We start from the raw sequence: 15,505 nt of genomic DNA, 5'->3' as shown, positions 1-15,505 counted from the left end.
GAGGTAAGTGAGTTAGACGGCCGGCCGGCCATATCCGCATAAGAAGCCACTTGGACTTTAATCCCAACAAGGAGAACATGGGCTTTCACTTTTTCTTCAAATAGGAAACGTATCAACCAAGAATCTTGGAGAGTTTTTAGTTCCAAATTTTCATTGGTTTATAATGGTAGTATGTATTTCCTTAATACAAAGAAAAACGTAAGTAATAGTATCGTTACTATTTTCTAAGGTGTTGTCCCTTTCATATTACTAATATCATAATATTATTGTGTGAATACAATATTGAAAATTTTATTAAATATCACTAATGCATAATGGGACTGGGCTCTTAGGATCCTCTTGAATCACACCAACCTGCGTGCGAACGGCCACTTGAGCACGGCACAAAGCTACGATCAGTCTATATTCTCAGTAATGCTCGACTCTGATGAAGCCGAAGCGAGATCTCCAAGAGATTCTCATTTCCAGCGATTCGGAAGAGCGAGACGGAAGTGAAGAGGAGTGGATAGAGGACACCCATGATGAGGATTCGTCTGATGATGAGGATATGAATGATGACGAGGATGACGATAGTGATGATGATGAAGATGAGGATGATGATGAAGATGAGGACAACGACAATGACGTTGACGGTGATGAAAGCCTTTCTGATGATGATGACTATGATGATGATGACGACGACAGCCATAGCAGGTCAGTGGATTTATGTTTAACATTTCTGTACTTGAAGATGCCTTTCAAGTATAACCAGGTAGCATCTTCTTGCAATGCAGCGATTCTGAGCAACATCTGGGTGGCAAAGCAAAAACGAGAGGTAAGTGGTGCATTGATTGGAGAGAGAGAGAGAGAGAGAGAGAGAGAGAGAGAAAAGAAGAAGAAGAAGAGAGTTTTAACATTGTAGGAAACTATCCAAAGAGACCTTAAAGATCTAGCCGACGAGGATTTGAACTGAAGACCGGTTATTCAAGAGGGAAATGCAATAATCAATCTTTTAGAGGACAACTTGACCTATCAGATATATTAAATACATCTTGGTTACATCTTTTGGGCATCCATGCCATAAAGGCATATAAAAACAAAATGAAAATACAATGCTTTTGGAAAGACCCCCTAAGAGGTATAATAGCTATAATGGGTTTTCAATACCCTAAATAAGGGATATGTTTAGTCCTTGGAGAGTGAGGTACGAAACTCTATAATGATTTCTTTGCTCCTTTGTAGACTGACCGCTTGCTGTTCTCCCTCGCGTCTTTCCCTTTAGCTAATTCCGCTGTTCTATTATTCAATCGTTGTCATCTCTTGTGCTCTCCACACCTCTATTCCCTTGAGTTATTTTGTCTGGTTTATGAATTTACTTTTTCAATATATGTGACCTTTGCTTGTGTACCTTTCATTGTGATGGAGTAGGGGTCTCCTAGGTCCTTGGATGGGACTACCTTGTGGAGTTGTCCTTTGAGGAAATCTATGTCCAAGAGATTTCATCCTTTATCTCCTCCGCAATGTCTTCTCTATCCCAGCCAAGGCTCATCTTTCTTTGTGATATCTTGTTTCAACGCTACCATGTCTACAGGCTGCTTCTTCAGCTCTGCACCCTGCCCGATCTACCCCTGCCCCTGCCCGCCACTAGATTTAGACACCTAATCAGCTTTGAAGCTTGCCAAGGTTTCTTGTTTCTGCGTAGGGCCAGCACTTGCAAGGAACTTGCTTGGCATTGACTTCCTCACCATCAATGACATCCTCTACTTCCTCTTCCATACTCCCTAGATCCACTCATGCTGGGTGTGCAACAAACCTTTCAAGCATTGGGACCCTACTTTGCGATGTAGATGGTGGTTCTCCTAGTGCTATAGACGGCCTTCAAGCTGCTCAGACATCTGCTCTTATGCTGGTCTTGATGGCTCTCTGAATCTGATCATGTGGTGGGCTTGCTTTTCTCCTTGTACGTTTTTTTCCATCCTGTATTCTTACTTTGCTTTGTTCCTTGTTTTATTGATGCTTGTATGTCCTTGCTTTAGTGTATGTGTGCCTATATGCATGGTGTGTATGTGTAAAACAAGGTTTTGTTTGCTTTTCGTGTTTTGTTTCCGCCGTACTCTAAAGACTCGCTTTCGGGTGTGTGAGGGGGATGCGTGGCAGGCATCTGCTATCGAGGTGCGTATTCCAGTACAGGACCTCATGGACCCGATTGCTCAATATGCTATGAATGTAGCCATCTTGTTTTTCTTGGGAAAAATGCCTACTGCGTAGGATGTCGGGCAATGGGTTGATTTTCTTCTGAAACGTCGCGCTGTACGTGGCGTTTACTTTGGTGCTCGTGGATTTTATGAAGTCCCGTTGGCAGACACTGAAGTCAGAAAACTTTTTTGGAAATGTCTCCGCTCTTTTTTAACACGCAGGTGACCCATGTTCTGCTCTGGGCATTAACAAAGGATATCAGGAAGGAAATGCACGCGAACGCTGAGAGCTACAGGAACTCCATGTATGGAGACATGATGAGAGAACTAAGGAGAGAGATCCTGGGGTACAGAATGAGGAAATTCAGATCCTGAAAATGGAATTACGAAACCTAATCAAGGCCGAAGTAAATGTAACAGAATGCGTTATGCAAAAGAAACTCGATGAGGTAGTAGCAAGTTTTGAAGCATGGAGAACAAATATGGAAAAGCACATGGGGAAAAAAGATGCAACAATCGAGGAGCTAAAAGGAGAACTTGCGGCTTGCAAATCTGCAACTAAGGAGAAGGGAGACGACCAACCTTCGGTGCTGAAGGAGCTCGAGGACATGAAGAATCAGATGAAAGCTCTACGGGAAGGAGATGAACAGAAATCGAAAACGGCATCTTCATGGGCGGTCTTCATGGGCGGAACGTCTTGTTAAGACACAAGAAAAGGCTGATGAAGCAGACAAATGGATTGAGGATGCGAAGAAATGGAAGGCCCAGATGCCTGAGACCATACCTACCTCCACCATTATTAATATGACCATTGAGGAAGAGCAGAAAAGGAAGAATCGGGCTCTGCATGTGCGTGTCACAGGAGTCAAAGACCAAGAGAATGTAGATGAAGAAGTGAGGGAACTGCTACAATGCATGGGCATCACAGAGCCTACTCACACAAGTGCATGGAGAGTGGGCAAGAAAGGAATCGACGAGAAAGGAAACGTAAAGGATAGGGCACTTATTCTCCGCTTCCCGAATATAGAAATAAGGAAAGAATTTCTAAAGAAGAGGCCAACTCTTAAGAAAACCGGTATTTTCGTGGGAGATGACCTTACATTGTCACAAGTGGCACACATGCAAGAGTTGATGCCAGAGATCAGGGCAGCAAGAGAAAAGGGGAAAATCGTAGTGGGTTTGGAAAAGCGCTCATCATGACGGTGCAAGACCTATGGGGCGACGCTCCGGATAGCGGCGTGGAATTGTAATGGATCATATAGGCTAGATGTAGGTGCCTTTGAAGACAGCTTTAGGGACAGAGACATAGTTTTCTACTCAGAGACACACCAGATACCGGGACAGCTTATGCCACACGTGAAGGGGTATTTATGGGAAACAGCTGGTCGACCAGACAAGAGATTTCTGTGAGGTAGCTGGGGTTCAGGAGGAGTAGCAGTCTTATTTAAAGAGGAGCTGAAACCACTACTACAGATTATCAGGAAAGATGAACAAACAAGGTAAATGTGGGTGAGAATGAGAGCCGAGACAGGTAGATTTCTATATATCATTATATGCTACTTCCCTCCAAGTACATCAGTCTACTCCTCACCTAAAGGACAGTCCCCTTTCTCCATATTGAATAATGACATATGGGAGTTCTCTAGAGATGGAGACATCGTTCTCTTAGGAGACTTTAATGCCAGAACGGCCAACTCTCAAGTAGTATTCTATGATACTTTTGAGGAAATGCTCAGAGAAGTGGATTTATCACAGGAGGGGCTTACTAGAAACTCACAGGATAAAGACCACACTGAATATGGGAGACATCTCATGGAAATGGCAACTACACATGGTTTGGCCATACTTAATGGTCTAGAGAATTTCCCTTTATCTGGGGGATTCACATGCTTCCCGCACATGCATGGGGCCAGTACAGTGGATTATGTCATGACTTCACTAAGCTTTATTTCTAGTATCGAGGACTTTAAGGTGGGACCCAGACCGGTTGGGATTGCAGTGGATCATGCTCTCTTGACCTTATCAATCTCCTTCCAATACAATGCCTCTCAAGTACAAAGGAAGAAGACACACACAAGATATACTTTCACGTCAGAGTCTGATTCAGTCTATGTGGAAAAGATCTATAATAGGATGTGGGCAGCTGAGCCAGTATATACTGTAGAGGAGATTACTCTCAGCGAACAGAGATACTACATGGAGCAGCACAAGAGGCATACCCACATACTCAGCCTGATCAGAAGAGAGGATCTGGGAATATGCCTCAAAACAGTTGGTACGACGAGGAATGCAAAGAGACGAGAACCCAGGTCTAGAAAGAGCTTACACTTGGGATCATCACATATATGATATAAGCAGTCTCGGATTGCTCTTCGGCGTATAGTACGTCGCAAGAAAAGGGCATTTTTAGCCAAACTGGAGAAGGATTTATATCAGCTCTTCTTGAGTTAGGACTCACATGAGGCCTGGCGTTTATTTCACGAGCACTCATCGCCTCGGACAATTACTTCTCCTGAGATTTGGGGTCAATATGTAACATCATTATATACAGTATTTGGACAGCCTCCATTACCAGATCCGCTCGAGCCATGCCCTGCTACTAGTACTTTCTTTACTACGGAAATGGTGGAAAAAGCCATTGATAAGATGAAGACAAGAAGAGCATATGATCATGAGGGTTTAGTAGCAAAACATCTGATCCATGCAAGGGATCTACTTTCAGAAGTCCTTGCTCGTCTGTTTAATCGGGTCATGTGAAGGATTACCTGAATCTTGGAAATTATCTACTATTGTACCTATTTTCAAGTCAGGGGATCCTATGATACGCGGGAACTGCTGTACCATTATGGTGGGTCACACATTGACCCGACTGTACGCATCCATTGTGGAACAAAAATTGAGTGGATGGGCAGAGAATGAGGGCATAAGGGCAACAGGACAAGCTGGATTCAGGAGGGGTTATTCCACTTTAGATCATATTCTTACGCTTAGAGCCATTATTGAGGAAGGAAGAGCAAGCGGGAGAAGGATGTATTGTTGCTTTGTGGATTTTCGGAAAGCTTTTGATACAGTACCAAGGGCCAGATTGATGCGCAGAATGCAAGAGTTAGGGGTCCCCAAAGAGATTATCTTGGGGATCATGGCCTTATACGGGTCAGTAACTGGTTATGTACGTACTCCAGAAGGGGATTCCGACATTGTTCATTCAACCGTTGGAGTAAAGCAGGGATGCCCACTGTCCCCTACTTTATTTGGTATGTATATAGATGAGGTATTAGATTACATTGATAGAGAGGGTGACAGAGGTGCTCAACTTGCAAGGTCATGGATCCCTTTGTTGTTGTATGCATATGATATTGTATTGATAGCACAATCACCAGATGGAATGCAGAGGCAGTTAGATGCATTACATAAATTCGCGGAGGACAGCGAACTGTCTGTAAATTTGGGTAAAACCAAAGTTATGGTGTTTAACACCACACCGCAGTGGGTTAGGAGATCGGCACCTACATTTGCATATGACCAGGATACAGTAGAGTACATAGATGCATACACATACCTTGGTGTGGTATTTATAGGACCGAAGTTTACTGTTAAGAAAGCAGCGGATGCTAGATTGTCCAGAGCCTCTGCGGCCTTGGGAGGGTTGGAGAGGATGTGTTCACAAGTGCAGTTTCAGGAACCACAAACAAAACTTTGGCTCTTTGATACTGTGGTGGCTTCAGCTATGCTTTATGGGGTCCAGATTTGGGGACCATCTGTGGATCAGGATAATTGGAAGTCAATGGAGAGACCTTTGGTATCTATGATTTCCCGAATGATTAGAGCCAAGGCCTCCGTACCACACGCGATTACCCGAGCGGAACTAGCTGCCCCTCCGATAGAAATTGAAGCTCTTACCAGATCAGTGTCCTTTATACATGGTTTATGGGATACAAATAATTGCCGATATACTAGATTGGCCCTTGAATCCTCTCGACAATTAGCAATGAAAGGAGATACATCATGCTGGTATGCGCAACTGTCCTCGTGGTTTCAGAGACACGGGTTCAGTATGGAAAGATTACCCCCTTTCCAATACTCTCTTGAGGCTCCATCACTGGCAATCACACGAACGGAGATTAATAAAATCATCCGCCAGGATCTTATACAGTGGACTAAGAGGACATGGGTAGACCCTACACAAGAATTGGGCACGAAGATGGCCGACTACAAAGAAAACTTCCTACAACTATCTGAAGATGTTTTTGTGATTCGCCCGAGCTACATGGATACCCACCTGTCTCATGGTTTGAGATGTGCTATTGGTCAGATTCGTACATCCTCACACCAGCTGGAAATTGAATTTGGCAGATTTAGGGGAATCCCACCTGAGAGCAGAATTTGCAAGTTATGCGGAATGGAGCCGGAGAGAGCATTACACTACATATGTCATTGCACCGTATACTATGAGATACGTGGGCGTTTCCATTGTCTATTTAAAGAAGGCTTTGGACCTCTAGATAGAGTCATGCAATACCAAGATCAAAGGTGCTTAGGCCTGTACCTACTGGAACTACATCGGCTCAGGGATAATCTAATGAGAAGACAAAGAGCACTACATCCTCAGAGGCAGATCACAGATTTCTTCGGATTGAGAGAAGTAGGAATGGAAGGAGAAGCAAGAGGCAAGCAGCGAGCACAAAGGAGTACCCACATTCATACCAAAGGCACCCTCATTGACATGGCAATTGAGCTTAGGAAATCGAGTCAACCACGACCGAGATGCAGAAGCACACTTCACCGGAGGAGACTACAACAAAGGATTAGAAGCATTCTAGCCAGACACCCAGAATGCTCCTAAGAAGTTTATTTAACACGTTGTATTTAGTTTTTCACATTCACTTTTCACACCTAGTACTTTAGTACTAAGGTACCCAGACATTTTAACAGATTCACCACTTTGTATCAGTTTGGTCTCATAGGTCATTCTGGCCTTTTGAAGACGTTAATATAACATTTCATTTCATTTCTCTCTCTCTCTCTCACACTTTCACACTTTGTATTTAGTTTTTTGCATTTATTTTCACACTTTCACACTTTTCAGACATTGTAACAGATTCACCACTTTTGTATCAGTTTGGTCTCATAGGTCACTCTGGCCTTTTGAAGACATTAATATAACATTTCATTTCATTTCATTTTCTCTCAGTCTCAGCACCTTCATTCACAGTAGCATTCACTTTGTTTGTGATCATTGCACTCTCACACTAAAGGAACGAAAGGCTCTCACTTCCGTAAGTAAAAGAAACCCTTGAACTCAATTCGGAGCACTCATCTTGAGCAAAGTCAACATTCACTTCCGCTGCACCTTACATTGGTGGATGTAGTTGTCTTGCAAGAACACAATCAACATGAGTTTGCTTGTCAATGTTTCTATTTTGTGTATTATTGAACTACATGTGTTGGCATGCATGATCTCTCGAGATTATTGATGATGGTTCGTCATGAGCTTCAGCCAATTCTTGCGAGTATTGATCTACGCAGCCGTTGGATGATTGTGTAATGTTGGGTGAATTATCAGATCTATGAAATTGGAGGAATCTATGCATACACAGCCTTTGGGCAAAGAGCCAAATTATGGCGAGACATCTCTTCTTATCCATGGATCTCCAATCATAGTTACCCGGAACGGGAAATCGGAACGGGGAACGAGAATATGCATGAAATGCCATCCTTTGTCGGATACTCACGTTTGAAACATGGAACAGGGAGCCGGAACGACAAATTGGGACGAGGAACGAGGAACGAGGACCTGAAAATGGCCATTCCCTGTAACTATGTCTCCAATGCATGTTTTTGTGGTGATTTTAACAATACTTTGGATATTCTTGATAGCACCACAAGCAATTGTAACGTGCAACGGAAGTGAATGATGGTGAATGCTCAAGATGAGTGCTCAATTCGTGCCCAAGGTTCCTTTTACTGAAGGGGAGAGAGGGCCCCCCTTCACTTCATGAGAGTTGTGCAAAGACCAAAACAAAAGAGAGTGAAAACTGTGAGTGAAAGTATATATATATATATATATATATATAGAGAGAGAGAGAGAGAGAGAGAGAGAGAGAGAGAGAGAGAGAGATCTATTAACGTCCTTTAGGAGGCTGAACTCAACCTATAGGACAAAACAGATACATCCATCTTCTATGGGGTCTAGTTCATCAGGTAAGGGAAAAAAAAAAACCAAAATTCACAGTAGCTCAGAGCCCCATGGTCATGAGCTTACTGTTATACAGTGCTTCCAAGCTTTTATGACTCATAAAAGCTTAGTTTTACATAAGGGGTGATAATCCATGAATTTACATCAAAATATATATATAAGGAGAGATAATCTCTACTTTGGGGGTGTGGGATTCTTGAATTCTCTAATGAGTGCTTTTCCAGCTCTATATACTGCCCATTTGCCTTCTTTCCTTGCTTCACGTACTTTTGCTAATTCACTGGCTCGATCCTTAAGCTGCAAAGGGGTGAGTTCATCTGAAATCCACACCTTAGTGCCTTGTAGTGATTTTGTTTGCTTCATCACAGCTATCTTCTCCTCCATAGTATCATAATGTACTGTTGCTTGCTTCCCTTTGACCTCCACGTAGATTGGATCTCCAAGGTCCACAAAAGGCACTGCTTTTCCTAACTTGTGCTTCCATATGGTTGTTTCTGTCATGTATTCGTCCTCTTCTATGACACTTGGGTCCAATCATCCGGCATACCACCAATCCTGATAACTTTTTTATTTGCCTGCACTTGGTCTCTTTCTTGCATTTCTGAGATAACTTTTGATACTAAAGTGTGGGTTACCTGTGTAGGTGCTGAATTCATGTTTGCCTCATTGTTCTCTTCCTTGTGTGTATGTTCTTGCTGGTCTTTGAGTTGTAGCTGTGCTTCTAACCGCAAGATTTTCTCATCTTTCGTAGCTATGTCTGCTTTCATTAGGGTAAGCTCAGTTTGTACCTTTTTGAGTTCTTGAAGCAGGTAGGTTTCCCATTGCGATGGTTTTGATAGTAGGGGTGGTGGGATTGGTGGTCCTCCCATCTTCACAGCGCAGAGAAAGTCATCTTCTCCATATCTGTGGGTGGATGATTCTGTACTATGGGTCTGATTTTTTTTTGGGCCTTGGCCCCTTAGCCCCCACAGGGTGCCCACATACCCCAAGGGGGCTCAAAAAAACAGAGGGCTGCTGCGTGTTTTTTGCTGGCGCGCAGAAGAGAGAGAGCTATTGGCGGGGCTGAGGGGCTGATGTGGGACTGAGAAGCTGCTGCGCGAGGGGCTGAGAGAGAGAGAGAGAGAGAGAGAGAGAGAGAGAGAGAGAGAGAGCGAGAGCAGATGGGGTCCCAAACCCCCCTCCAAGGGTCCCCCCTCTCTATTGCTAGAGAGGTACTTGCTTTAGATTGCACAAATGTTGGTACAATGGTACTAGATCCTGAGGTGCTTGATGATGCTTACGAAGCATGCTTGGTACTGCTTACGGAGGATGCTTTTGGTACTGCGAGGCTAATGGCTGATAATGCAAAAAGGCTAATGATGCTGCTTGGAATATGCGACTAGGACGAGGCTATGGCTGATCCGCTATCGCCGGGGACGGCGATGGGCTGAAAACTGAAAATGCTAACTGTTTTGAGGGCTGAAATCTGCGACTGGCTGAGGCTGAATGCTGAGGATACGACGAGGCCGAGGGTTGAATTCTGAAAATGCTGGTACTTGGGCTGGTCCAAAAACGCTGGTACTGCTGGGAGAAAAATGCTGGAGATGAGGCTGTTGCTGTGGGTACTACGGGTACTCGCCTCTTCTCCCTTTCTCTAGCGCCCAAGGGCTGCTTATATCCCTCCATGCTGCTGGGTCGAGCAGGTCACTAATCAGCCCACGATCCTTATTAAAATTCCCCAAAGTCACTCATAATTTAAGTGACTTATAAGAGGTGGCTCACATGCTGCCAAGAGGAATTTCAGATGCGGCGACTTGCTTATGCTTGGTGCTAATCATAGTTACCAGGGAGGCCTTGGAAGAACGGCGTTCCGGCCGGTAGATCATGCCCGGAACGTCCCGAAACGGACGGGCGTTCCGACTGGCCGGACATGACCGGAATGGGCAGCAAGGCCATAAACGGGCAGCAAAAAAACGGCCATCTAAGCAGCCAACGGTCATAAACGGGCATTTTCAGCCAGCAGGAAACTTATAAATTCAACCCTCTTCCCCCCATTCCTTCACAAATGCATCAAGGCTCTTTCTCCCTTGCTCTCAAGCCATAGTCTCGCCGGTGGGCCTCAAGGCTCAAGCTCTTAACCTCTCTCTCTTGGGCTAACCCTCACGGCTCAAGTTCTCAACCTCTCTCTCTTGGGCTAACCCTCAAGTCTCAAGCTCTAAACCTCTCTCTCTTGGGCTAACCCTCAAGTCTCAAGCTCTCTCTCCCTCGGTCTCAACTTTCAAAAGGTGAAGCCTCTCTCTCAAGCTCTCACGGAGTCAAGCCTCTCTTTCAAGCCCTCTCTCAAGTTCTCTCTCTCTCAAATCCTCAGAGATCAAGCTCTCTCTCTTTCACGGATAATCCATGGCCTCTTCTTCTCATACAACCCCCTCCATTCATGTGAGCAACACTCAAAAGGCGAAGGAATGGTCGTGGTGGGATGAAGTGACCTCGGAGGGCACCTTGTCGGCGGCGGGAGGTTCTCATGCATGGGCATGCAAGCTGTGCTCTTACACGCGGAAAGGGGGGCATGACAAAGTGAGGGCACACTTTCTTGGAGTGTCGGGACATGAGGTGAGATTTTGCACCGACTTAACCATCGAGAAGAGGAAGCAGCTCGAGGAAAAGGATCGACAATTCAACCATAAAGCCAAGCCCACATGCAAAGGTATCGACCCAAAGACCCTTATTTTCCTTTCTTCTTCTCTACCCGGTGGCGGTGGTGGTGGATCTTCAGCGGGTCCAATTCGTTGCCAAAGGACCCTTGCCACCTCTTGGGACCCAAAGAAGAAGGAAGAGGTGGATGCCGCCGTGGCCCGATTCTTCTATCATGACCATATCCCATTTGTCGCGACGAGGTATGTTTTATCGAGTTCTCTCTCATTTCTTCCTTATCGTCATTTTCGCCACTATGATCTCTAAAGTTTAAATTGTGGAGATTCAATTAGGATTTATCATACTAACCTCTTCTATGTGTGATCGAAATAGGTTGGAGTATTGGAAAGTAATGGTGTAGCGGATAGGAGAGTACGGCACCGACTATGTGTGGCCATTTTCAGAGGATCTCCGAACCACTTTGCTCGATCGAGAGAAGGCGATCGTGGAGCAAGCAACACTCAATATATTCAACGGCTTTGGGTAAAACATGGCGTTTACCTCATTGCCGACGGGTGGAGTGATACAAAGAAGAGATCTATCCATGGCCTCGTCGCATACTTGAGTGGAGAGATGTACTTTGTGCACTCTCATAATGCCACCGAGTGGCAAGTCTGTCGATGTCCTCTCTGCAGAGTGAACAACGGCCATAGAAATGATCGGTGAGCAACACATGGTGGCCTTTGTCACAGATGGAGAGGCATCAAACAGGGTAGCAATAGCTATTATAGAGGGTCACTATCCGCACGTGACAGAGTGCTTTTGCATGGCACACTGCTTGAACAACCTTCTAAAAGACATCGGCAAGCTAGACTGGATCGCTCCAGTCATTGCTCATGCAGTGAAGATTGTTACTTTCATCAACAATGACAACTTGGTTCGGAGTGAGTACCTCAAGATTTCGGACGGCAAGGTGCTTCTAAAGTATTCAGACACCCGCTATGCATTCAACTCTCTTCTTGTGCGGAGGCTGTCTAAATTTCAAAATGCGGTCCGACAGGTCTTCATCAATGATGAGTTCACCACCTCTCCCCATGCAAAGACAGTTATAGGGATTTTGTGCAAGGATAAGGCAGAGGATCTTGATTTCTGGAAGGAGCTCAAGAGTCTAGATACATAGGTAAAACTGGTGGTTCATTTGCTTCGAGTTCTGGATTGCATGGATTCTTGCATTGGCAAGGTTTATGAGGCAATGGACCGCATGATCGAGCAGCTTGCACAACTTGAGCCGAACGCAGAGCGATATGAGAAGATCCATGCGCTTTGCAGCTCGAGGTGGAGTTCATATGCCTCTCCTTTACACGGGGCAGCGTACATGGTGGATCCAGAGTTCCAAGGTGCAGGCCAAGAGACAGATAGAGAAGTCATGAACCAAGTTACAAAGATCTTAAACAAGATGGTTCTAGACAGAGATGGGCGATGCATGGTAATAGTTGAGACAGTACAGAGAGATGGGGGGGTCATTTGGCAATCCAGATGCTCAGATTGATCCATGCGCTTTGCAGCTCGAGGTGGAGTTCATATGCCTCTCCTTTACACGGGGCAGCGTACATGGTGGATCCAGAGTTCCAAGGTGCAGGCCAAGAGACAGATAGAGAAGTCATGAACCAAGTTACAAAGATCTTAAACAAGATGGTTCTAGACAGAGATGGGCGATGCATGGTAATAGTTGAGACAGTACAGAGAGATGGGGGGGTCATTTGGCAATCCAGATGCTCAGATTGATCGTAGGAAGATAGGTTCAGTGCTATGGTGGGAGGACTATGGCTATGATGGCTCTGAGCTTCAGAGATTGGCGATCCGTATTCTCAGCCAGTTAGTTAGTATCTCATGCTTGGAGCAATTGGGGAGTACCTTTAGCCACATTGCTTCCAAGAAGAAGAATCGGCTTGGAGTGGAGAAGGCAAATGATCTTGTCTTTGTCAGCGCAATTTTGAAAATGCTTTGCAAGAGTATAGTCAAACAGACAGATCCTTTTACACAATGGGAGATGGAGCAAGAGGCTCCTTAGGCAGGTGGAGATGCATAGCCACCGACACCAGGTACTTCATCCATGGCTGAGATTGAGCCAGGCCTAGAGCTCGATGATGAGGAATGGGAGGATGTGCATGATTTACAGCCGACTACTACGAATTGGGAGGCCTCTCAGGCTAGTGGCTCTTGAGTCTCGAGTCTTGAGGCTCGAGAGTTGCGACTTTAGGACTTCCATTATCCTTATCTTTTAGTATAGCTGCTTGGGCCTTGCCCTCTTTGACATTTGTAGCTACTAGCATCTTTATGGTATTTGTCATTTTCAATCTTTTGGTATTGTGGTCACTGGTTTGGCCCCCTTGTAGTCTCGACTCTCATTATGGTATATGTCACCTTTGGTTTTTTTTGTAGCGCCTTGGCGGGCCTTGTTAGCCAGAATTAAGCGAAAAGTGTTATCTCTGACTTCTATTCTTGCAATTATTTGAGAGCTCTAATCTGTAATTACATGTGTTATTGTGTATGGGCATTGTGTTTGTTCAATGTTAAGTATGTACCGTCATCCATGGCCACGGCGCCACAGATTCCAATCAAGTCATAATAAGGTTGAATGGCCTTCAAATCGTGTTTTTTGTGTGTATTAGAGTCAAAGGACTCTAGTACTACTTGTATTCAAACACATAACGCTAAAAATAACATTATTTGGGTGCTTTTTAGCCTCCCGTTCCACGCCGTTCTCGTTCCGGACCCCTTCCTGTTCTCCTGTTCCGCAAGGAGGTCCGTCGCCGTTCCCGTTCTGCATTCCGGGTAACTATGGTGCTGATGCTCATGCTAGGTACTAATGGGTTGTGCAATCAGAGGGTATGCAACTATCTAAGTGCCTAGACATGCATGTCCTGTGTACAGGCTCACGAGGTTGCCAGAACACTTCCTAGTCTGTCTTAAACCCTAGAAGTAGGAGTTACAGCTTGTTCACATGCTCATAGGGTTAGATGTGTACGTGATATCCTCTTCTTTTCAAGGTGAGGTATTGGTACCAAGCTGCATGGCTTCACTATAGTCCGCCAACAACTCTGGGAAGTCTGCAAAGAAATCTTCGCCGGTCCACTCTACTGCGTGGGTTCCATGATACTTGAACTTCAAGAAGGTCTGCAATGCTTGCTTCTTTGGGCCGCACTGAAAGCGATGCATAATAATCTGCTTTGGCTCCATGGCTTCCACTTCGCTTACGATCTCGGGTAAATCTTCTTCAAGAATCTCCTTTGGGGGATTTCTCTGAAACCACTCCAAACACAATATCATAGACACATGTCACTTGTCTAGTGACTGGAAAAAGACTATGCTTCCTAAATGATTGTGGATGGAATGCAGATGAAAAATGTGACAAAAAGTCAAACTTTTCAATAAGTACATGCCAAAAATGCGAGCTAAACTCGACTTTTCGTTCTAAAACTATCAACTGTGGCAGACCTCAAAGAGAATACCAATGCTGGATAGGTCTTGTTACTTGTCGAGTGACTGGAAAAAGACTGCTTCCTAAATGATTGTGCATGGAATGTAGATGAAAAATGTGACAAAGTGTGTGAACTTTTCAGCAAGTACATGCCAAAAATGCGAGCTAAACTTAACTTTTCGACCTAAAACTGTCAATTGTGACGGACCACAAAGGGAATACCAATGCTTTTGCTGTGATTGGGTCTTGCCAAGGAATGAGTATGCAAAACTGACTAACATGACCTACAATGGTGAAACATTGTGTTTCCTTGGAATGTAAACTTTCTACCTTTCCTACAGTGCTGTTCATGCTTCCGTGCTCATCCGTGAGTGAATTATGTGCATTGTGCAATACGGCTTTCCTATGAAAAGGTAACACACAAAGAGGCTGATGAAAATACAAGAGACTGTCACGAACGAGAGACTCGGACTGCATATTGACTATTCATGCGAACAAAAGATACTTCCTGAATGGGTACTGTTCATGCTTCCGTGCTCATCCGTGAGTGAATTATGTGCATCGTGCAATACGGCTTCCCTATGAAAAGGTAACACACAAAGAGGCTGATGAAAATACAAGAGACTGTCATGAACGAGAGACTCGGATTGCATATTGACTATTCATGCGAACAAAAGATACTTCCTGGATGGGTACTGTGGACCTCGACTCGAGAGTCAAGATCGGTCCTGCGTGATTGATCGTATCTGCAATTGGGTTAGCTTTACTAGGGAGATAATCAATCAAACCACCAAATTTGCTCACAAGATTGGAACTATCTACCTTGACGGTCACTCCAAGGTGTACTCGAGACAAAGGTCACACACAAAGACGATGACAGAAATAGAAGAGACCGTCAGGAATGAGAGACTCGAAAAATGCAGACTGACTATTCATGCTATCAAGAGATACTTCTTGAATGGGTATTGTTGACTTCGGCTTGAGAGCCAAGATCTGTCTTGCGTGATTGATCTTATCTTTAACTGGTTTAGCTTTACTAGGAAC

At 44.6% G+C, this 15,505-nt stretch overlaps 2 protein-coding genes across 3 annotated transcripts in view; one reads left to right on the top strand and one right to left on the bottom strand.

The window, feature by feature from the left end:
- Positions 1-319: 319 nt before the first annotated feature.
- Positions 320-15,505, top strand: part of LOC147419891 (uncharacterized) — a 46,108-nt gene continuing 30,922 nt past the window's right edge. Inside the window, exons 1-2 of one of the 2 annotated variants that reach the window (XM_086506148.1) lie at positions 320-693; positions 774-814. In XM_086506148.1, the coding sequence (XP_086362274.1) occupies positions 428-693; positions 774-814 (307 nt within the window). In that variant the 5' untranslated portion in view covers positions 320-427. The remainder of the gene's footprint in view (positions 694-773; positions 815-15,505) is intronic. The other variant, XM_086506147.1, reaches the window with a different exon arrangement.
- LOC147419892 (uncharacterized) lies at positions 8,545-9,239 on the bottom strand. The gene is made up of 2 exons (XM_086505264.1): positions 9,006-9,239; positions 8,545-8,841 (listed from the first exon to the last, which is right to left on the bottom strand). The coding sequence occupies exons 1-2, from the start codon at positions 9,237-9,239 to the stop codon at positions 8,545-8,547; spliced, it is 531 nt and encodes a 176-aa protein (XP_086361390.1).

The sequence above is a fragment of the Adiantum capillus-veneris genome, chromosome 29, assembly GCF_014529385.1.
Source record: "Adiantum capillus-veneris isolate H3 chromosome 29, ASM1452938v2, whole genome shotgun sequence".
Taxonomy (NCBI): Eukaryota; Viridiplantae; Streptophyta; class Polypodiopsida; order Polypodiales; family Pteridaceae; genus Adiantum; species Adiantum capillus-veneris.
Note: the sequence above shows the minus strand (reverse complement) of the source record. Positions and strands in the feature narration are given on the sequence as shown.